At 45.6% G+C, this 20,719-nt stretch overlaps 4 protein-coding genes across 5 annotated transcripts in view; 2 read left to right on the top strand and 2 right to left on the bottom strand.

Moving 5' to 3' along the window:
• The first annotated feature begins 291 nt into the window (after positions 1-291).
• LOC128309601 (bifunctional glutamate/proline--tRNA ligase) lies at positions 292-7,611 on the top strand. Its single transcript, XM_053046035.1, has 5 exons — positions 292-410; positions 514-2,441; positions 2,507-2,725; positions 4,446-6,338; positions 6,413-7,611. Exons 1-5 carry the CDS (start codon positions 368-370, stop codon positions 7,505-7,507), a joined length of 5,178 nt encoding a protein of 1,725 aa, XP_052901995.1. The 5' UTR covers positions 292-367; the 3' UTR covers positions 7,508-7,611.
• Positions 7,612-11,093: 3,482 nt separating this feature from the next.
• On the bottom strand, positions 11,094-14,805 carry LOC128310293 (NAD-dependent protein deacetylase sirtuin-2-like). Its single transcript, XM_053046897.1, has 4 exons — positions 14,039-14,805; positions 13,606-13,962; positions 13,043-13,422; positions 11,094-12,966 (listed from the first exon to the last, which is right to left on the bottom strand). The coding sequence occupies exons 1-4, from the start codon at positions 14,598-14,600 to the stop codon at positions 12,463-12,465; spliced, it is 1,803 nt and encodes a 600-aa protein (XP_052902857.1). The 5' UTR covers positions 14,601-14,805; the 3' UTR covers positions 11,094-12,462.
• On the top strand, positions 11,748-16,625 carry LOC128310294 (DNA repair protein RAD51 homolog A). 2 transcript variants are annotated; one of them, XM_053046899.1, is made up of 3 exons: positions 11,748-11,786; positions 15,493-15,534; positions 15,605-16,625. In XM_053046899.1, the coding sequence occupies exons 1-3, from the start codon at positions 11,748-11,750 to the stop codon at positions 16,535-16,537; spliced, it is 1,014 nt and encodes a 337-aa protein (XP_052902859.1). In that variant the 3' UTR covers positions 16,538-16,625. The 2 variants fall into 2 exon arrangements, with proteins under 2 accessions (XP_052902859.1, XP_052902858.1); XM_053046898.1 differs by lacking the exon at positions 11,748-11,786 and having other exon boundaries at positions 15,230-15,534.
• Positions 16,626-17,037: 412 nt separating this feature from the next.
• Positions 17,038-20,719, bottom strand: part of LOC128299351 (protein similar) — a 109,023-nt gene continuing 105,341 nt past the window's right edge. The window contains exons 11-12 of the mRNA XM_053035288.1: positions 18,957-19,068; positions 17,038-18,891 (exon numbers count right to left, since the gene is read on the bottom strand). Coding sequence (XP_052891248.1) covers positions 18,299-18,891; positions 18,957-19,068 — 705 coding nt within the window. The 3' untranslated portion in view covers positions 17,038-18,298. The remainder of the gene's footprint in view (positions 18,892-18,956; positions 19,069-20,719) is intronic.

The raw sequence follows: 20,719 nt of genomic DNA, 5'->3' as shown, positions 1-20,719 counted from the left end.
CATATTGAGCGTTAGATTATGTTAATTTAATAATTATAGAAAGGGTGAGCAACAAATAGAATTATGAACAAATAATTCACCAGTAACGAATTAGAGAAGGAATTGTAGTGCGCAATTGTTGCATGCCGTTGCCTCCAACGATGCAACGTATTCGCATGGGGCAAAATACACAGAAGAATTCACCTGCATGTTATAAACGCGCGCTGCTTTTTCTACACAAACGTCAAGCTGAGGGACAGTTTTTCACACGCAAACACGTTCCATGTGCCGGTCGTTTGTTTCGGTGTGAAATTGGTGGTCGAATTGTTTTGTGAAAAATCGGAAAAATAAACTTAATTTACTGCTTGACTATCGCGTTTCACTCAAGATGGTATCAACCTTTGTGTGCTGCAAAACGAATGCGGCGGTGGGTAAGTTAGAAGCACTGTGCACGAGTTGTCGGGATGGTCTCGCGATGTGGGGTAGTAAAAATAGGTTCATAGCGAATGATTGCTGACGAAATTTTCCTTTCAGGTGGGCTCATCGCAGCGGAATTGCTACGTCCAGCGTACCCGATAGAAGTGCGCTGGGGTAACGAAACGTCCATTTCTTATTCTACGCGTACGCTTGCTTGCATCACCAACAATGATGTGCTGCGAGCGTTGGCCAGGGTGGCCCCATCGTTCCGATTGTACGGTGCAACACCGATCGAACGAACGCAGATCGATCACTGGCTGACGTACACGCTCTCGGTGGAGAAGAACCTTTCGGATGAGCTGAAATACTTGAACAAATGTCTCGGTCCGCTAACGTATCTCGTGGCGAACCATCTCACCATTGCCGATTTGGCCGTGTTCAATGAACTGTACGTTCGTTACGAGGAACTGAAGAAAATCGGCATACCGGTACATGTGCAACGGTGGTACAATCTCATTCTGGCGCAGCCCTACACGAAGGACGCGCTGCGCAAACACGCCGATGAGCTGCGAGCGGCGACTGCTTCGTTGGCGAAGGCGAAGGAATCGACTCCCGATAGAGGTGCGGATGGCGGTAAGCGCGAACAGGGTAAGTTCGTCGATTTGCCCGGTGCCGAGATGGGCAAGGTGATTGTACGGTTTCCACCGGAAGCGTCCGGCTATCTGCACATTGGGCACGCCAAAGCGGCCCTGCTAAACCAGTACTACCAGCAAGCGTTCCAGGGCAAGCTGATCATGCGTTTCGACGATACAAATCCGGCGAAAGAGAACGTACACTTTGAGCAGGTGATTCTCGAGGACCTGGAGATGCTGCAGATCAAGCCGGATCTGTTCACGCACACATCCCAGTACTTCGATCTGATGCTGGACTATTGCGTGCGTTTGCTGAAGGAGGGAAAGGCGTACGTGGACGACACGGAACCGGAACAGATGAAGAAGGAGCGCGAGGAGCGCGTCGAATCGAAAAACCGCAGCAACGCTCCGGAACGCAATTTGGCGATGTGGGCCGAAATGGTGAAAGGTACGGAAGCGGGACAGAAGTGTTGCGTGCGGGCCAAAATCGACATGGGCTCAGCGAACGGATGTATGCGCGATCCGACGATTTATCGCTGCAAAAACGAACCACATCCACGTACCGGCACACAGTACAAGGTGTACCCGACGTACGATTTTGCCTGCCCAATCGTGGATGCGATCGAAGATGTTACGCACACGTTACGCACCATGGAATACCACGACCGGGACGAGCAGTTTTACTGGTTCATCGAAGCTTTGGGATTACGGCGTCCGTACATCTGGGAGTACAGCCGACTGAACATGACCAACACGGTGCTTTCGAAGCGCAAGCTTACGTGGTTCGTAGCGGAAGGGTTGGTCGATGGATGGGACGATCCCCGCTTCCCGACCGTTCGGGGTATTCTACGGCGCGGCATGACGGTGGAAGGCCTGCGGGAATTCATCATTGCGCAGGGTTCGAGCAAATCGGTCGTGTTCATGGAATGGGATAAGATCTGGGCATTCAACAAGAAGGTAATCGATCCGATAGCGCCTCGCTATACGGCTCTGGAAAGCGACCGACGCATCCCGGTCCATGTCGCGGGTGTACAGCCGGGAACTATGCAAGCGGCCGTGCATCCGAAGAACGCTGACATTGGTATGAAAACGGTCCATTATGGGCCGCGTGTGCTGATCGATTTGGCCGACGCAAAGGAGCTTAAGGAGGGTGAAAATGCTACGTTCATCAACTGGGGCAATCTGTTGATCCAGAAGGTGAACCGCGGTACCGATGGAGTGCCGGTTTCGATCGATGCTACACCGAACCTGGACAATAAGGATTACAAGAAAACGCTGAAGCTTACATGGCTTTGCGATTTACCGGCGGCTCAGTACACGCCGACGTACTGCGTGTACTTCGAGCATATCATCAGCAAACCGGTGTTGGGAAGGGATGAAGACTTCAAAAACTATATCGGTCATCAAACACGGGTACGTACTGTAGATAAACTACTGGCTAAAACCACTCACTTACCTTATTAATTGCTTCGTTACAGACTGAAGTTTCGATGTTGGGCGATCCGGAGCTGAAGAGGCTTAGAAAAGGCGATATAATTCAGCTGCAGCGTCGCGGTTTCTTCAAGGTGGATCAGGCGTACCAACCGGCCAGTGAATTTAGTGGTGCCGAGACACCGATTGTACTATTCGCGATTCCTGACGGCCATGTTGCCGCTGTCCCGACTGCAAACGTCCCTAAGAAGGAAGCTGCTGGAGAGGTGAGTTGAAGTTTGTAATGAACAACCCATTCAAACAAAGTGTAGTAAGCAATGCAGCAATGCAGAGCAGTGGAGCGAATTAAATCAGAGTAAGTGAGTTATAACAAGGAGTTAACTCTTTAACCGTAGAGTTGTCAACCAAATTTACACACGTAAGTTGGCAACCGGCATACCCGGGTATTCCATACGTTTTGACGTATACAATTAACGGTTTTCGTAGGTAAACAATGCTTCCTATACATTTATATTCTTGCAAATCTGTGAAAATCGGAACGTTAAATGAATATAGAACTATAATGCAATATTATATACATTTTTTTATATCGCACATATTGTAATACAAAAAAGAAACAAGTAATAGGAAATGCGTTGTATTACAATCCATTGTTTACATTTTCGCTTATTCAGCATAACCATTGTCTTTATACTTTTAATTTTATGTAATGTATTTATTTACAATTTATTCATTTATTCTAGACATTTTGTTGCTTGTGTGTATCTAAAATCTATTTCATTCATTAATTATGTTGTTCTATGTTATGATTAATCTAACGATCCATTTCAAATTTTAAATCGATTGAATTTGAAGAAGAAGAAGAAGAGAAACGTCATTCTCCATACAAAATGTATGGAATACCCGGGTATGCTGGTTGCCAACTTACGTAGTAAAGTTTAAAATAAATCAAAATAAAATACTTACTGCTTGTTGAAAATTACAATTTATGCACCAAAAAATCGGAAATAAAAAGTTGGGAGGCTACAGAAATTTTCAGGTCAATACAAGCAATGAATCAAAAGTAATTGCAGTTTAAAGTTGAAAAAAATACCCGGGTATCCGGTTGCCTACTTGAAGGTTAACACGTTCAGCGCCGTGTCAAAGCATACTTGATGTATAGCACATCAACCATGTTTCGATGCAACCATGCGCTGAACATGTTAACTCGCTCTTTTAAAACCCGTGATACTTCAGAAAGTTAGTTGCTAACCGCCGCTAATTATCTCATTCCTAATTATTTGAAACAGAAATGATTTTAATTAAAATGAGTGTGTTGTTAGTCACCTCGGAAAGTGAAATCTTCTGCTTAGGTGTCAGGATTTTCCTAAATAATTTCCTAATTGATGTGTGATTGTTTTAAAAAACGGAAAAGAGTTTTCTTGCTCAAACGGCATGCCTGCTTGGATGCTTTCGATTTGTTTTACTTTACTCCACATCCACGTCGTGCCACGAATGTTTTGATGCTTTCTTTGGGTGTAGTGGTGTGGTGTCGATACCACGCACTGCTAGCGCGAGCGCGAATGTATCATCAAAGCAAGCGCACCGATAATTGCCCTATGAAAAGAGGGAGGTTGTTGGTTCGCGCGTTATGCTTGTTGCGCTCCCCTTTTTGCTGCGAGCAATGCTTGCTTTGCTGTACTTTCGCTTCTTGAGCGGATGGCAAGAAAGGAAGGAAAGGGGATCGTGCCATCGTGTGTGACACGTTGTACGGTGCAGAGAGTTGGCGTTTGTTGCGCTGAATCGTTCTCGGCTTGCGTTCAAATCGCGTTTGAAATATCTTATCAGCAATACACCGGCGCAAGAGACTAATTTTAGGCAGGGTTGCCACGGTGTCACGGTTTTAGCAAAAGTGTGTTAAGTTTGCGAAGGAGTGAAAACCAAACGAAACCCGATATTTACTCACTAGGTTTTTTTTTTCTTTCCCTTGCCCCTTTCTTTATGCAGAGCAAGAAGACGAAGCAAGCGGTTGCCAAACAATCGACCAGTGCCAGTCGTGGATCCTCCGACGTGTCCGCCCTCAACGATTCCATCAACCAGCAGGGCGAAAAGGTTCGGAAGCTCAAAGCGGACAAAGCACCCAAGGCGGATGTTGACGCGGCAGTGAAAGTATTGCTCGATCTGAAGGCACAATACAAAGCACAAACGGGCAGTGATTGGAAACCGGGCGCAAGTGGCGTTGCACCGTCCCAAGCACCATCGGATGCGGCCGCTACACTGAACGGAAAGATCGCCGAGCAAGGAAACTTGGTGCGCGATTTGAAGGCGAAAAAAGCCGCCAAACCCGAAGTGGATGCCGCTGTTAAGACACTGCTTGAGCTGAAGTCACAGTACAAAGCGGCAACAGGAAGCGAATGGAAACCGGGAGTAGTTGCAGCCACCCCCAGTACGGTAGCTCCACAACAGCAAACGTCGACGAGCGGTGGAGCCGATGAAATAAACGCAAAGATCGTCGAACAAGGAAACTTGGTGCGTGATTTGAAGGCGAAAAAAGCGACGAAACCCGAAATTGATGCTGCGGTGAAGTCGCTTCTAGAGCTAAAGGCACAGTATAAAACGGTGACGGGAAGTGACTGGAAACCGGGTGTGGTTCCACCGGTGGTAGCATCCGTACAATCTAGTGCATTGCAACCGACCGTTAGTAACGCTGTTGTTGGGGAATCTGCAGAAGCGCTCAACGAGAAGATCATCGCCCAGGGCGATCTTGTGCGGGACTTGAAGGGCAAAAAGGCTCCGAAGGCGGATGTTGATGCGCAGGTTAAAACGTTACTCGAACTAAAGGTGCAGTACAAGCAGGCGTCGGGTGGCCAAGAGTGGAAACCGGGCTGTGTATCGCCAGGAAAGAAGGAGGAAACCAATCCATCCAACAATTCCAGCTCCGGAGGGGAAGCCGATTTGTTGGCACAGATTGCAGCCCAAGGTGATAAGGTTCGAGCGCTGAAGAGTAGCAAGGCTGACAAAGCGACCGTTGACGCGGCGGTGGCAGCACTGTTAAAGCTGAAGGCAGACTACAAGACGTTGACGGGCAAGGATTGGAAGCCGGGAGCGACAGTTACCGCAGTAACATCGGTGCCGAACGCTAAGCAAGATAAGGAGAACATGTGTCCGGCTAGTGGCACGGAGCAGGAAGTGCTTGTGGAGAAGATTACCAAGCAGGGCGATACGGTGCGATCGCTGAAAGGTAGTGGTGCGGCCAAGGCTGAAATCGATGCGGCCGTTAAGGTGCTGTTGGAACTGAAAGCGGAATACAAGAAGCTTACCGGTACGGATTATGTTCCTGCCGGTGGTAATGCTGCTGCTGGGCGTCAGCAATCAAAGCCAGCCAGTGCGAAAAAGGAGTCCAAACCGAAACTGGAGCAACAAAAGCCTAAACCAGAGCAAAAGGCGGGCAAAGACGATGGAACAGGACCGAAGAAACAAACGCGTCTTGGGCTAGAAGCGACAAAGGAAGAAAATCTGCCCGACTGGTACTCGCAGGTCATTACGAAGGGCGAAATGATCGAGTACTACGATGTTTCCGGCTGTTACATTCTGCGCCACTGGTCGTTCGCCATCTGGAAAGCGATCCGGAACTGGTTCGATGCGGAAATTACCAAGCTCGGCGTGAAGGAGTGTTACTTCCCGATCTTCGTTTCACGGGCTGCCCTCGAGCGTGAAAAGACGCACATTGCGGACTTTGCGCCGGAAGTTGCTTGGGTGACGAAGAGCGGCGATTCGGAACTGGCAGAACCGATCGCGGTTCGTCCAACGTCCGAAACGGTCATGTATCCGGCGTACGCCAAGTGGATCCAATCGTATCGTGATCTCCCGATCCGCTTGAACCAGTGGAACAATGTTGTGGTGAGTATCGCTGCTTGTGGTGGTTGTTGTCTCTACTGATCCCCAAACTGCTGCTCTTTTCCGTTTCGTTTTAGCGCTGGGAATTCAAGCATCCCCAACCGTTCCTGCGCACGCGTGAATTCTTGTGGCAGGAAGGCCACACGGCGTTCGCGATGAAGCAGGAAGCGGACGAGGAGGTCCTAACGATACTGGACCTGTACGCGAAGGTGTACACCGACCTGCTAGCCATACCGGTGGTAAAGGGAAGGAAGACGGAGAAGGAAAAGTTTGCCGGTGGTGACTACACGACCACGGTGGAGGCCTACATCTCGGCGTCCGGGCGTGCCATTCAGGGCGCCACCAGCCACCATCTGGGTCAAAACTTTTCGCGCATGTTCGACATCGTGTACGAGCATCCGGAAACAAAAGAAAAGGAGTACGTGTTCCAGAACTCGTGGGGTATAACGACGCGCACGATCGGTGTAATGATCATGGTGCACGCGGACAACCAAGGTCTGGTGTTACCGCCTCGCGTAGCCTGCGTTCAGGTTGTGATCGTGCCGTGCGGCATTACGGCAACCACGACGGACGACGATCGTCGCCGGCTGTATGACAGTTGTCGCGAGCTGGAACAAACCATCGTGAAGGCCGGTATTCGCTGTGAGGGTGATTATCGTGATAATTACTCACCGGGTTGGAAGTACAACCACTGGGAGCTGAAGGGCGTTCCGGTGCGCATCGAGCTAGGATTTAAGGATTTGCAGAACGATCAGTTTGTGGCGGTGCGACGAGACAACGGTGCAAAGCAGATGATAAAACGTGGCCAGACGACGGTGGAAATGCCGAAGCTGCTCGAAACCATCCACGCGAGCATGTACGAACGAGCGGAACGTGACCTGCACGAGCACACGAAGGTTACGAAGCAGTGGGCCGAGTTTTTGCAGTACCTCGAGTCGAAGAACATCATTATGGCACCGTTCTGTGGTGAGATTGCTTGCGAGGATCGCATCAAGGCGGAGAGTGCGCGTGACGATGCGGAGGCGGAAGCTGGTGCACCGGCGATGGGTGCCAAATCGCTGTGCATCCCGTTCGAGCAACCGGCCACGATCGATCCGAAGGTGGACCAGTGCGTACATCCGGCTTGTGGACGTGCGGCCAAGTTCTACACACTGTTCGGAAGAAGCTATTAGGTAACTGCGCACAAATTGGGTGCTATTTAAAAAGCAAACGCGACGATACACAAATATTATCCGTCAATGTTTTTCTGTTCAATAAACTACTAATGTTACTATAACTATTATGCAAAATTCTATAAATGTTTTTATATCACACATATTATAATATCAAAAAGAAAAAAATAACAACATTTGAAACAAGTTATCATTCGTGTATTCGTAATGAATCGTTCGGGGATCATTCGTAAAATAAAATGTAAATATAAAAATTGTATTCAAATTTACTCGCAAAAACTGAGTTAGAAGAGTGGAATAAATTTGCCCATCCCTGTTGCATTGCATACCATCAAACCCGTGAGAGCGATCACCAGCGCAAGTGAGAAGGATTCAATGGGATGAATCTCATCCCTCATCTCTCGCCCAAACTTTCCATCGCCTGCTACGAAATTCCATACAAAACCAACCGTTTTCAGATTTGCGACACCAAGAGAGCATGTTTTGTCAAGAGGTGACATCTTCAGCGTGCAATAAATTTGCCTATCCGTATTGCATTGCATACTATCAAACCCGTGAAGCGATCGCTAGTTTAAACTAGGCGTGGCATAAATTTGCCCATCCGTATTGCATTGCATACTATCAAACCCGTGAGAGCGATCGCTACGGTAAGGAAGGTGGGTGAAACGGCATCCTCGCCAAAACTTTCCGTCGGCGCTACGAAATTCCATACAAAACCAACCGTTTTCAGATTTGCGACACCAAGAGAGCATCCAAAACAAGAGGTAACATTGTGTCCCAGCAGCGTGCATATAGCTGAGCCGCTCTCGCGTGTTATCATTGGGCGTGAGAGAAGAGTATCCACCACGTTGGATTGTATTGCAGGGTTTTTGGGGACTTTTTTCGACATGTTCAGCGTGATGTTTTTTGGTTCGTTTGGTATTTCATATAATTGACTCGTTCAGCAAGTTATCTTTGGCAGCAACAACATTTGACGGTCACTCGATAGCTCTACCGAACTTGTCAACGCAAAGCATAGCATAGTTTAGCTTTTCCCGAACAAAACAACACCGAGTACGACTTGTCAATACGGCGACGCCAACCCTGCATCGCTTCAAGGGGAAAAATCCCCTCTCTCATTCGCGCGGTAGTGAGCTCGGCTTTAGCATCGGCTGCCGATCTCGCTCACACCATTCGAGCGATTCGATCGCCATGTTGTGGCTCTGTGTAGCGTGTATGAAATCTGTATCCACATTTTACTCAGGCGAGTGGAACTGTTTGGTCTACGGCGCGATCGTCGTGTGGTTGTGTGCTGCGTGTGTGTGGGCAACACCCACATTTTGCTCTCGCGAGTAGTGCTGTTTGGTGTACGGTACGATCCCCCCCTGTGTGGCTATGTGTAGCGTGTGTATGGACGACTGAGATAATATCCACATTTTACTCAGGCGTCTTGTGTGGTTTTGTGTAGCGTGTGTATGGAATTTGTCCATCCATTTGTGATCAACAGCGGGATTGTTTTGGTTCTAATTTAGAGCAGCGGATCAAAAGAAAATCCCAAATCCGAAAAATGTTGTGCCAATTGTGCGATTTTGACTAGCTATATCGGCCCGGTTACACAGCTACGCAAGAGAAGTATGCAGTGTACTCAAACTCGTTCTTTATCGGCGCGACACCTCAGGATGTTGAAGGCAACCATACAAACTTTGTGATAATTATATCGGAACAATTTTTGCTAAAACTAGAACCAAAACAAACCCGCTACAGTTCTCAGTTGTCCATACACACGCTACACAAAACCACACAAGACGCCTGAGTAAAATGTGGATATTATCTCAGTTGTCCATACACACGCTACACATAGCCACACAGCGGGGGATCGTACCGTACACCAAACAGCACTACTCGCGAGAGCAAAATGTGGGTGTTGCCCATACACACGCAACACAAAACCACACGACGATCGCGCCGAAAACCTAACAGCTCCACTCGCCTGAGAAAACTGTGGATACAGATCTCATACACGCTACACAGAGCCACAACATGGCGATCGAATCGCTCGAATGGTGTGAGCGAGATCGGCAGCCGATGCTAAAGCCGAGCTCACTACCGCGCGAATGAGAGAGGGGATTTTTCCCCTTGAAGCGATGCAGGGTTGGCGTCGCCGTATTGACAAGTCGTACTCGGTGTTGTTTTGTACGGGAAAAGCTAATCTATGCTATAATATGCGTTGACAAGTTCGGTAGAGCTATCGAGTGACCGTCAAATGTTGTTGCTGCCAAAAATAGCTTGCTGAACGAGTCAATTATATGAGATTCCAAACGAACCAAAAAACATCACGCTGAACATGTCGAAAAAAGTCCCCAAAAACCCTGCAATACAATCCAACGTGGTGGATACTCTTCTCTCACGCCCAATGATAACAAGCGAGAGCGGCTCAGCTATATGCACGCTGCTGGGACACAATGTTACCTCTTGTTTTGGATGCTCTCTTGGTGTCGCAAATCTGAAAACAGCCGGTTTTGTATGGAATTTCGTAGCGCCGACGGAAAGTTTTGGCGAGGATGCCGTTTCACCCACCTTCCTTACCATAGCGATCGCTCTCACGGGTTTGATAGTATGCAATGCAATACGGATGGGCAAATTTATGCCACGCCTAGTTTAAACTAGCGATCGCCTCACGGGTTTGATAGTGTGCAATGTAATATGGATAGGCAAATTTATTCCACGCTGAAGATGTCACCTCTTGACAAAACATGCTCTCTTGGTGTCGGAAATCTGAAAACGGTTGGTTTTGTATGGAATTTCGTAGCAGGCAATGGAAGAAAGTTTGGGCGAGAGATGAGGGAGACATCCCATTGTATCCTTCTCACTTACGCTGACGATCGCGTTCACGGGTTTGATGGTATGCAATGCAATAGTAGAAAAGGTCCAAGTAAAATGTGCGGAGATTTCAACGACTGGAAAGTGATGAAGCATGTTATCAATTTATCTGCCTTTTAGAAGCATATTTCTTTCTTGTGATTTAATAGTAATTCGTCATCATATAGTATCGCATAGCAGTAGTGTATCAAATCACACACACAACCGCAAGGTAAGTTTTGTCGTAGAATTTATATTAGCCCCGGGTTTATTACAAATATTTGCGTCATAAATTAGACCGCGCGCGCTTTTGCTGCATTAGAAATAATAAACCATTCTTTTATGTTTTGTCTGTTTCTCTGTGTGTGGGTGTATTTTTAATATTCATATATCCGCAGAACAGTCTTTACTCGAGTTACGTGGTTCTAAAAAAATAAACAGTAAATTCTGCAGTAAATTAAAGTACAACAGCTCCCCGCGTCACGCTATTGGTTGGGACCGAACGCTTTGGCGTATATCGAGTTTTCGCGTATCGCGTATTTCGTTGAAGGGGTCAGACGTTGAATTAAGATGAAAAAGCTTATTTTTCATTCTAAATAATCAACAAACTTTCCATTATATATGCTCTCTCATTGAATTTCAAATTTCGAGGACTGAGGTTCGCAGAATCACCTTTATGAACTGTCATTTTTTCAAAAAGTCGCGTATATCGTGTATGGCGTACTGCGGGGACTATGGGGAGGTATTGAAAAGAGGTTAAAGTAAATGATAAAGTGGGGGAAAATTAGTATTCAATCCCATTGTACTTAATCCAAAATTTGATTTATGCGGAAACTTGAGTAGCGCCAGTTTCTCCGGCACGTAATATTCGCGTAACTCGGGCAATGACTGTACAATGTTCTCCGTGTAATGTTTGTTTCTCCTTTCCGACTCCGCACAGCTTTAGTTTGTTTGCACCGTCCCTTCGCTCTGGTCTTGTGGTCGATCCTCACCACGGATCGCACTTTTGTTTCTTTTTTTCTAGCAGAAATTATGCAATATAATGCATTTTATATTCTTTCGCTGTTTGGCTTATCATTCGTTAGCGAATAGCGATTATGGTGGTAATTTTTGCACACCATAACTGTTGTAGAATACCAAACCTGCAACAGCACTAACGTCCTGAGTGACCCCTCATGTTTGCAAGCCAACGGCGCCGAAATCCAACTATCTTGCTAGTGTTTGCTCATTCTGCTAGGATGCGAAAGTTAAAAATATATTATTCCTACACTATTCAACTTATCGATTTTGTTTGTTTGTTTGTTTGTGTGTTTGTGAATGTTAATTTCCGTTAATTTCTTATTATTTGTTGTGTCGTTTGTTTTGCGATTCTTTCAAAGCCACTTCCACTGGGAAGAAGATCATGGAAACAATAATTACACACATTGAAGAAGCTTTTTCTGTTGCATCTTCTGCAAACATATGGGTACGATCGTTGATCGTGAAAATGAATGGGACACATGTTGTTGCGAGATGATCGTCCCTTACATCCACAATGTTTTGATAATTGCACCGTTGAGATGAACAATCGGGAAAAAGAGTTTGGTTCATGTCCAACTTATCACTATACAAGTTGCGTTCCCGGAGATCGATGTCTTACGGATTTCTTGAAAAGTAACGACTGTTCTTGTCTAAAATTAATCGATATTCCTTCTGTATCTTTCTCTCTCTCTTTCTTCCACAATTCACTATTTCCAATACAGCCCTGTCCGTCAGTGCGAAGGGACATAAGTAGTAGAAAGAAAACAGTCCGGCGTACAAGCAAGCAATTAAAAGAAGAGACTTGTGTTTGTGCAACTTTGTGTGTCTGTTTTTTTATAATAAAATAGCTCTGAGGAGGTGTGCAGCCAAGGTCGAGGTGATTGTGATTAACTTAACTAGTATATAATCGGAATTGGAATTAGTTAAAAGAGGGATTCGTTCTGTTTTTTTAACCGTGTACACCTGCTTCGCTCTGTGGTAAAATTGTGGAAGCGTCCCGCCGTCGCGTCGTAACTTTTCTGGCTTTGTTTAAACATATTTTTATGCAATCGATTAAATTGTTCTTACCCATTTGTGTGGTGTGTTGTGTTGGAGTCTTAAGTTTTGTCTTCCAACGACAAGGTCGTCTTCGGATGCTGCTCTACCACTACCTCCTCGTCGTCATGATGCTCGTCCATTTTCTCGTGCTGCGGTTCATGAGAAAGAGGGTGATGGTGATGATGATGATGATGATTATGCTGCAGATGCTCATGAACAGACGGTTCATCGTGTGGATCGTGATGCGGATCGGTAGCCATTGCCTGGACACTTTCCTCGCCGCCACCAGCACACACCGGACCGCCGCCCTGTGCTGAAAGACCATCGGCAATATCGTTAAAGTGTTCATCCTCTGGCAGCAGACATTCGCTATCGTCCACCAGACAATGATCATCGTTTAGGATCGTGTGGGGTTGCTGATGGTGGACGTCCACGATCGGTGTTGGTTCCATATCAACAACTGCATCCGTTCCATCTACGATTGGAACGACCGGGTTCGTTGCCAGTGGTCGAATCGGTTTAATCTTTGCGTGTTCCGTTTCGACCAACTTCCGCAATTCATCCTACAAAGAAAATCAATGGTCACAGGTAATGGATGGAAGGCGCGAAAAAAAAAAAAACTGTCCCGGCACTACTTACACCCCAGCCAAGTTGGTCGGCTAAAAAGAAACACCCGTCGTCGCAGTTGCCCGTCCAGGCAACGTCACGCCTATTGCCGGGCAGATCGAAGCACAACCCTTCGCCGAACATCATTGAGCGCAGGAACCCGAAATTACTGCACCCGACCTTGTCCCGGTTAATTAACAACCGGACACAATCATCATTGGCGTACTCCACCAGGGAAGCAAACGGTTGCACGGTAAGGGACGTTCCCATTATAATAAGAAGATCACAATCGGCAAAGTCCTGGTGGGGCAGCATGTGAAACCGCTCCGGTAAACCTTCGCCGAAAAACACTATGTCCGGTTTGATGACGCCACCGCAAGGGCAGGTTGGTACTTCGTCGGTGAATATTATCTCTGGGGATATAAAATTGGGAAGAAATCAAGAATGCATATTAGGACCTTCAATGGTTTTAGTAATGCGCTAGAGATCAACTCTCTCAACTCGCCAGTAAAATAACATGGGTTTAATCCTGGCCTATATCGTGATCTAAAAGCCCTATCCTGAAGAGGATTAGGAATTCTGATTTTTATATTTACCCTTCACGAACTCCAAACTGTAGGCCGTCTTGCACTGGAGACAGTGGTTGGTGTAGAACGTTCCGTGTGCTTCGACGATCTTTTCCTCGCTAATGCCGGCGATGCGTTCCAACGTGTCGATGTTTTGTGTATAGTGGCGCACCAACAAACCTTTCTGTTCAAGCAGCCGGACGAAATAGTGTGACGGTGTTGGTTTGAACGTGCCGGGATACAGTTCCTTGGCCAGTGTAAAGAATGGTTTCGGATTTTGGTAAAGATATTCCAGCTCAAATATGGCCTGCGGGTACGGCAGATTGTACTTCATCAAGTTGTTGTACAGTCCCGTATCCGGAGAGCGAAAGTCCGGTATACCGGCGGCTGAAATATAAACAAAACCATTTCCATTGTAAATGTTATGATAATAAAGGTTGGACAGACGCAGGTGCACACTCACAGGTTGATATTCCGGCACCGACCATGGTGACGATCTTTTTAAAGCCTCCATTTTTCCAATGTTTCAACACACCGTCGATATCGACTGTTTCTAACACGCTCCGACTTGCGGCGCCACCGGATCCGTCCTTGTTGTCGAACCGATCAGCCGTGTAGAAACCAAGCTTGTCGGACAGATACTGGCGTATCCGCTCGATGCTAATCGACTCGTCCCCATCGTCTTCGTTATCATCTAGCGGCAGAAATTCGGGCAATCCGGCCGGATCGGGCCCAGCGATACCGTTCACAATCGAGCCCGGTGGCGATGGACCCAGCGGTGTAATGGTCGGATCCGACGCAGGCTCTGTCAGGGCGATGGATGCGCCTGCGATGGCGGAAGCGGCGGCCGGTACGGTGGACGAGGCGGCCGCAACGGCAGCCGCAGTGGCAGCTGCTGCGGCCGTTACCAGCGTCCCCGTGTGGTCGCCGTCCGTATCGACACTTCCACCACCGATGCACTGCAACATGGACGCATGATGCGGAGGGGCAGGCGTCGCAGCGATGGCAGGGCGCTCCTCGGACATTCCAACTGTGCGACGGCCACCGACCGCGTATCGGCGCACACTCTCGGATAGCGTTCGGACGACGGTGTTCACTTGCTCGATTATTGCGGACACGGTGGAGTGCTTCCCGGTGGCGAATGCCAATGCAGATACAACCGATTTCGCAGCCAGCTACAATGGTTTACGGTCACGGACGCGGATGCAAACACTTTTTCGATTGGTGCCAAAAACGACCCAAACGCAAACGTCAACCCCAAGCGAATATTTTCGTCTTTCTTCGTCGTTCTTTTTGCTTGTCATTTGGCAGTGTTGCCATACCAAGGCGAGCGTACGCCAATTGCAACGCGGATTTACTTTAACGAAAGCGTGGATGACAAACAAGCACGCGGACCGAAGAAGCTCATGATTTAGGTTAAATTATCAACATGAACAGGGTGATAATCAATTAGACAACATCGAAACAACCAATCAACCAACAACCATAAAATCAACCAGTTTTCCATATTTTTAAACAAAGAAAACACAATAAATGCATTTGTTTACAGTTTCGGCCGGAGTCAGTTGTCAATGCATGTGTCAAAGTTGGCTAATTCGCGTAAAAACATGTACGACGTTTGTGCGTGCATTATAGTTTGATTTTCAAACATTTGAACAAATTGTGGCGAAGTTGCGCGATTCTAATTCGAATTACTTTAGTGGAGAGTGATATTGTGTGAAGTTATCACCAGGAAGCATTCGTATCTTTCTGTGGGACAATTATAACAAGTGTCAAAGCAGTCGGCTCGAAGTGCGCCAAATCGCCAAAACAAATACGAAGGACAGTAAACAATACTACTGCCGGAATTGTTTCCTCACTCAGGCACCAAAAATGGCCCAAATGGAAAAATCGCTACAGTCTGCTTCTACAGTGGAGGAAGAGGAAGATTATGGACCACTGTTGATCGGGAAGCTGGAGGTTTGTGGTTGAACTAATTTGTACGCTTTACAGAACGATTGTAATTGCTCAATTGGTTCGATTTTCGTAGGGCAATGGCATCACTAACGGGGATATTAAAAAGCTTGCGGAAGCAGGATTTCACACCGTGGAAGCTGTTGCATATGCGCCAAAGAAGCAACTGCTTGCGATCAAGGGCATTTCCGAGGCGAAGGCAGACAAAATACTCCAGGAAGCAACGAAACACGTACCGATGGGTTTTACGACAGCGACCGAATACCATCAGAAACGGTCGGAAATTATTCAGTTAACAACGGGATCAAAGGAGTTGGACAAACTGCTCGGTGGAGGCATTGAGACCGGTAGCATCACGGAGATGTTCGGCGAGTTTCGGACCGGTAAAACACAGCTATGCCACACGCTGGCCGTGACGTGCCAGTTGCCGGTTAGCCAGAACGGAGGCGAAGGCAAATGTTTGTACATCGATACGGAGGGAACGTTTCGACCGGAGCGACTGCTAGCTACGGCCGAACGGTACAAACTGGTCGGTGCGGACGTCCTGGACAATGTGGCGTATGCGAGAGCGTACAACACCGACCACCAGATGCATCTGCTAATGGTAGCGTCGGCCATGATGGCGGAATCGAGATACGCGCTCATCATAGTGGACAGCGCAACCAGCCTGTACCGGACAGATTACAGTGGCCGAGGAGAGCTCGCAGCTCGGCAGACACATTTGGCGAAGTTTTTGCGCATGTTGCTACGACTGGCGGACGAGTTTGGGGTAGCGGTTCTGATTACGAATCAAGTCGTAGCACAGGTGGACGGTGCAGCCATGTTTAATCCGGATCCGAAGAAACCGATTGGCGGTAACATCATAGCGCACGCGTCTACCACCCGCCTGTACCTCCGGAAAGGTCGGGGTGAATCAAGAATCTGTAAAATATACGACTCGCCGTGTTTGGCGGAAGGGGAAGCCACATTCGCTATCAATCCGGATGGAATAGGCGATGTGAAGGAATAGAGCTACCTCGCGCACTGCCTTCATTGCAAATGCAGCACTATAGATAGGAATATTAAACTCCCAATTATTTTGATAAATGTAATATTTGGATTTTATTCTATTTGTGTTTTCCTTGAGGTTGGACGCGTTAGTTAGAAAGAAATTAGAACCATTATGTAAGGAATTTCAAGTCAAGTCAAGTCCTTACATCATTTCAGCAACCCAAATGTTAGACAACACAGGAAAACAATCGGTAGTGTGCTGGTAAGTTGTAAAAAAGCAAAGACCCTGTTGAAATAGCTCCCAAGTGAGCTCTCCAACTGAAGTAGAACAGAATACACCAAGCTTTCCCCCTAAAGCAAATGGAGAAGATCAGCTTAAACTTTGTCCGCATTAGTAGCAACCCGCGAATTTCTTTGTGGTCATCACTAAACGATCATACATATCATAATGTTCCACTTGATATGTAAACTTAAATTAAAGCTATAAGTAAAAGCAGCTACATTTTATCTGCTCTTTATTTCTAAATAGTGCTAATACATATGATACCATTGCAATAGTTCCATTTAACAAATAGTAGCGGTGTGCATATGGATAGAAAAGAAATCATTTACATATAGACCGATCGTTCATCCGTATTTTAAAGAGTAGAGCAAAAAATTGAATGAATAATTGAAGTACATTTGCGTACGGAAACCTGTGACAAACACGTGCTAACATAATAATCTAACATATTTTGTCTGCCACCATCTTATCTACTACATACTCTCTTTCTTCCTCTGTCTATAGCTAAACCGCCGCACAAGGTTGTTGTTTCGTATTTGTAATAAATGTTTGTTTCTTTTGCACAATTGGTTTTGTGCATTTGTATAGAGTAAGTCAGTAGAAAATGTTTGTACGAAATGCAAAAAAAGCACAAACGTCAGTAATTCAAGGTTTTTGAATGTTTAAATGTCCTTCCTGGGGCACTAAATGTTAGGTTGTTGAAGTTGGACATAGAGGTAACTACTACACGTTACATGAAGGGGGTTTCCTATTTCAATAGTTCTTACTACATCGATATAAAATTGTACTCTTGTTCACTGTCGTCTGTCCTTTCCTTTGCAGGTCGCTACAAATACACGACATTTATATGTCACATTTGTTCTATCTTTGTGGCAAATATTAATTGCCATCGACAAAACGTAATCTTCTTACTGAGCTAGTTGGATTTATTTCGTGAAGCGTTCAGCTATTCTTGTACTTTTCTTCGTATTACATTGTTTACTGGCATTATGAGGATGGTAGCGAACAAACAAAAGAAATGGTTAGAAAATTGACCAACTGGGTAGTTCAACCAATTCATTGATGTAGCAGAAGACACACATAAAACGAACACCTTCGTTCGTCCTAATATATTTGTACGCATCAACTCATTAGGATACTCATTATGTGCCGTTTCTGTAAGCTCTATTTTGCATTCTCTGAAACCTTGTTGAAGTTGAGTTTGTTTTTTTGTTTTGTTTTTAGCAATTTGCAGAATCCACAAATTAGCGATCGATTTTTTTCACCCGATCTGATAAGAACGCACTTTTTTGAGATATTGACAACACTCTTGCACTTAACTTTCCTTAAATATGTAAACGAAACAAAACATAGAAACAATCAAAAATATTTCCCATTTGAAAAGTATGCATGGATTACGAAATTATGGTAAAATAATGAATGCAAAACTGAAAACCGTACGAAAGAAATGCTTTAAAACACCGATACAAACGAACGAACTTAAAGGGTCTCCAGTAATCAAATCAGCATCCCCTGGTGTAGCCCACCGTCATCGTTTGCGGCAATCGTCCGGAACGCACCGATACGGCCACCGTGGGTTGCTCCAAGTCCGTCCAAGCTGTCCAGCTCACCGCCCAGTGCGGCAAGCAGATTGACCTCGGAAGAATCGCCACCGAGCAGCTCGGCCGATAGGTGTGCGGTCGGTGTGCTGGTCAGCGACTTCGGAATGTGTCCGCCAGCCGCAGCACCGTACACGGACGGTGATGGAATCTTTTTCGGATCGAGCTGACCCTGCTGGATGGCGCGCCATATTTCCATATCGGTCGGTGTCAGCAAGCTGGGAGAAACGATCATCGAAAATTCGTCCATCGTGGATGCGCCTGTTGCTGCCGCTGGCTGGTTTGAGGTAGCTGAAGATGTGTTGAATAATTCCCCGGAGGCACGGAAGCGCTGGGCACCGTTACCCTGTACGCCACTACCGTTCGTAGCCGGAAGGATGGAATCCGTCTGGATCGTGAGTGGACGCGCGATCGGATCGTTCAGCGGTCTTTGGCCACCGATCAGTGGATTGATCGAGCTGAACAATACGCCACTGTCGTCCTCGTCACCAACTGTGATCGATAAGCGAGAATAGGCATTAGTAACAGCAGGTAGCGCGAACTTCATTCCAACTTACGGTTGAAAAGCATGTCACCGGACGTGTTGTCACACTGCATTGCATTGCCATCGGAGGAAAGTTCCATAGCGCTCTCGATTAAAACTTCCGGTGGAGTTAAGGGGATGGTTTGCTGTAGTTTGCATTAGAGGAAAACAAACAAAGTTTAATTCAATTACCATGGAAAAGGTGATACAATGCAATCCAATGAAGTTTTCTTTCTACTTCCGTGTGGAGGTTTGAGCGTTTTCATGAAAATATACTAAATTTGTTAAAATAATTTTACTTAGCACGTTGCAGCACATAATCAATTGCTTATTGTTGATGTTGATAAGCATTTGAACAATAAGACGCTTTCAATAATAAAATTCAACTTTCTTCGCCGTTACAGCTGCTCCTGCACGAGGTTGATTCTAACAAACAAGTTCTGAGCAATGTTTGTTAAAAATTAGCTTGGTAAGTCCCAATAAAGTAAGTGAGTAAGACCAATTTTATGACTGGTGAATAAATAAGACATTCTGTGATACGATTGCAAACGTTTTCTACACAGAACTAAATTTTTGTACTGGACAACACAAGTCCATTTGTGTTTGTTTCAGTGTGGAGACTAAAAGCTTTTGCAATTTGCACAAACAACAAAGTTAGTGTATAAATTTTTGAGAAATCGAGTAGAGGAAAAAATAATCGAATTGAAAATAAATCAATTACAGGAATGAAAATAAGCCACAGATTCGTGTACAAATCGACTATATCACTCGATATTGTTTGAATGTATGATTTCCGATGTGATTTAGACATGCTGAAGGTCTTCCTAGGTCCGCAACGATTAGAAATTCATTATTAATTTTTTATTTGCTTAAAATGTTTATAAGAATTCATTCCCAACCTCTTAAAAACATACAATTGCAAGATTCTAATAGAGTAATAAGGCAATATCATCATAATATCATCTTGCATCATCAATTAGAGTGTGTAGAAAGGGAAAAAAGAATAATCTATAGAAAAATTAAATTATAGCAACACTGGAAATGACAACAAACCTGCATAATAGTGCTATTGTGTTCATGGAAATTGCATCAGTTGCATTTATTTTGACACCCAATAGACGCTGTTCCGCTGTATATGTTACAACACATGTATTAAAACTTTGGTTACGGTTAACAATTTGTCAACAGCAAACCATGCAAACCGAACCAGAATTGAATGCGTCCGGAATGTTTGAGACTCTTCGTAACATATATTAGGATTTTTTGCCAAATGGCTTTAAACTTTTTGTTGGAGACAGAAGGCTCAAAACAATTTGTTTATTAATTAGTGCATCAGAGCACGAACTTTTATGGATCTTTCCGTACCAAATGTGGCGATATGGCTGCTAAAAAACATATTTCAGATTTATGATTTGATTTTATGTTGCAGCGCCAGACGGTAAGATGGATCGAGCGATTTGTATAGTAAACAGTACTCACACTCACATACACAAATCCATTATCAAAACAAAGAAAAAGCAAACATCCAAATCACTGCCGGGTTGAGAATACAAAAAAAAGCAGACACTTCAACACCAAGGCAACTGTGTCCGGCAGCAAGGCACTTTAACAGCCGTAAGAAATTCCCCCAACCAGCTAGAAAACAAAGAATGCAGCAAGCAAAACCCTTCGCTCTCATGTTAACGACAATGGGAACGATAACGGTAGCAGAGAAAAAGAAAATGATAAACCAAAAAACAAAAAAACTTTACCAGAGCACGTGGCAAAGTTCAACATCCTTTCGAGACATTACGGGAA

This window comes from Anopheles moucheti, chromosome 2 (assembly GCF_943734755.1).
Source record: "Anopheles moucheti chromosome 2, idAnoMoucSN_F20_07, whole genome shotgun sequence".
Taxonomy (NCBI): domain Eukaryota; kingdom Metazoa; phylum Arthropoda; class Insecta; order Diptera; family Culicidae; genus Anopheles; species Anopheles moucheti.
The sequence above is the reverse complement of the archived record's forward strand: the minus strand, read 5'-3'. Positions and strand labels throughout refer to the sequence as shown.

Excerpts from the sequence above, each read along its gene's own strand:
- LOC128309601 (XM_053046035.1), top strand. The coding sequence starts at position 368 with ATGGTATCAACCTTTGTGTGCTGCAAAACGAATGCGGCGGTGG. Across the intron at positions 2,726-4,445 it reads AGAAGGAAGCTGCTGGAGAG|AGCAAGAAGACGAAGCAAGC; the intron begins GTGAGTTGAAGT and ends TTCTTTATGCAG. Across the intron at positions 6,339-6,412 it reads ACCAGTGGAACAATGTTGTG|CGCTGGGAATTCAAGCATCC; the intron begins GTGAGTATCGCT and ends GTTTCGTTTTAG.
- LOC128310293 (XM_053046897.1), bottom strand. The coding sequence starts at position 14,600 with ATGTCCGAGGAGCGCCCTGCCATCGCTGCGACGCCTGCCCCTCCGCAT. Across the intron at positions 13,963-14,038 it reads CGGTGCCGGAATATCAACCT|CCGCCGGTATACCGGACTTT; the intron begins GTGAGTGTGCAC and ends TTTATATTTCAG. Across the intron at positions 12,967-13,042 it reads CCGACCAACTTGGCTGGGGT|GATGAATTGCGGAAGTTGGT; the intron begins GTAAGTAGTGCC and ends TTTTCTTTGTAG.
- LOC128310294 (XM_053046898.1), top strand. The coding sequence starts at position 15,448 with ATGGCCCAAATGGAAAAATCGCTACAGTCTGCTTCTACAGTGGAGGAA. Across the intron at positions 15,535-15,604 it reads TGTTGATCGGGAAGCTGGAG|GGCAATGGCATCACTAACGG; the intron begins GTTTGTGGTTGA and ends CGATTTTCGTAG.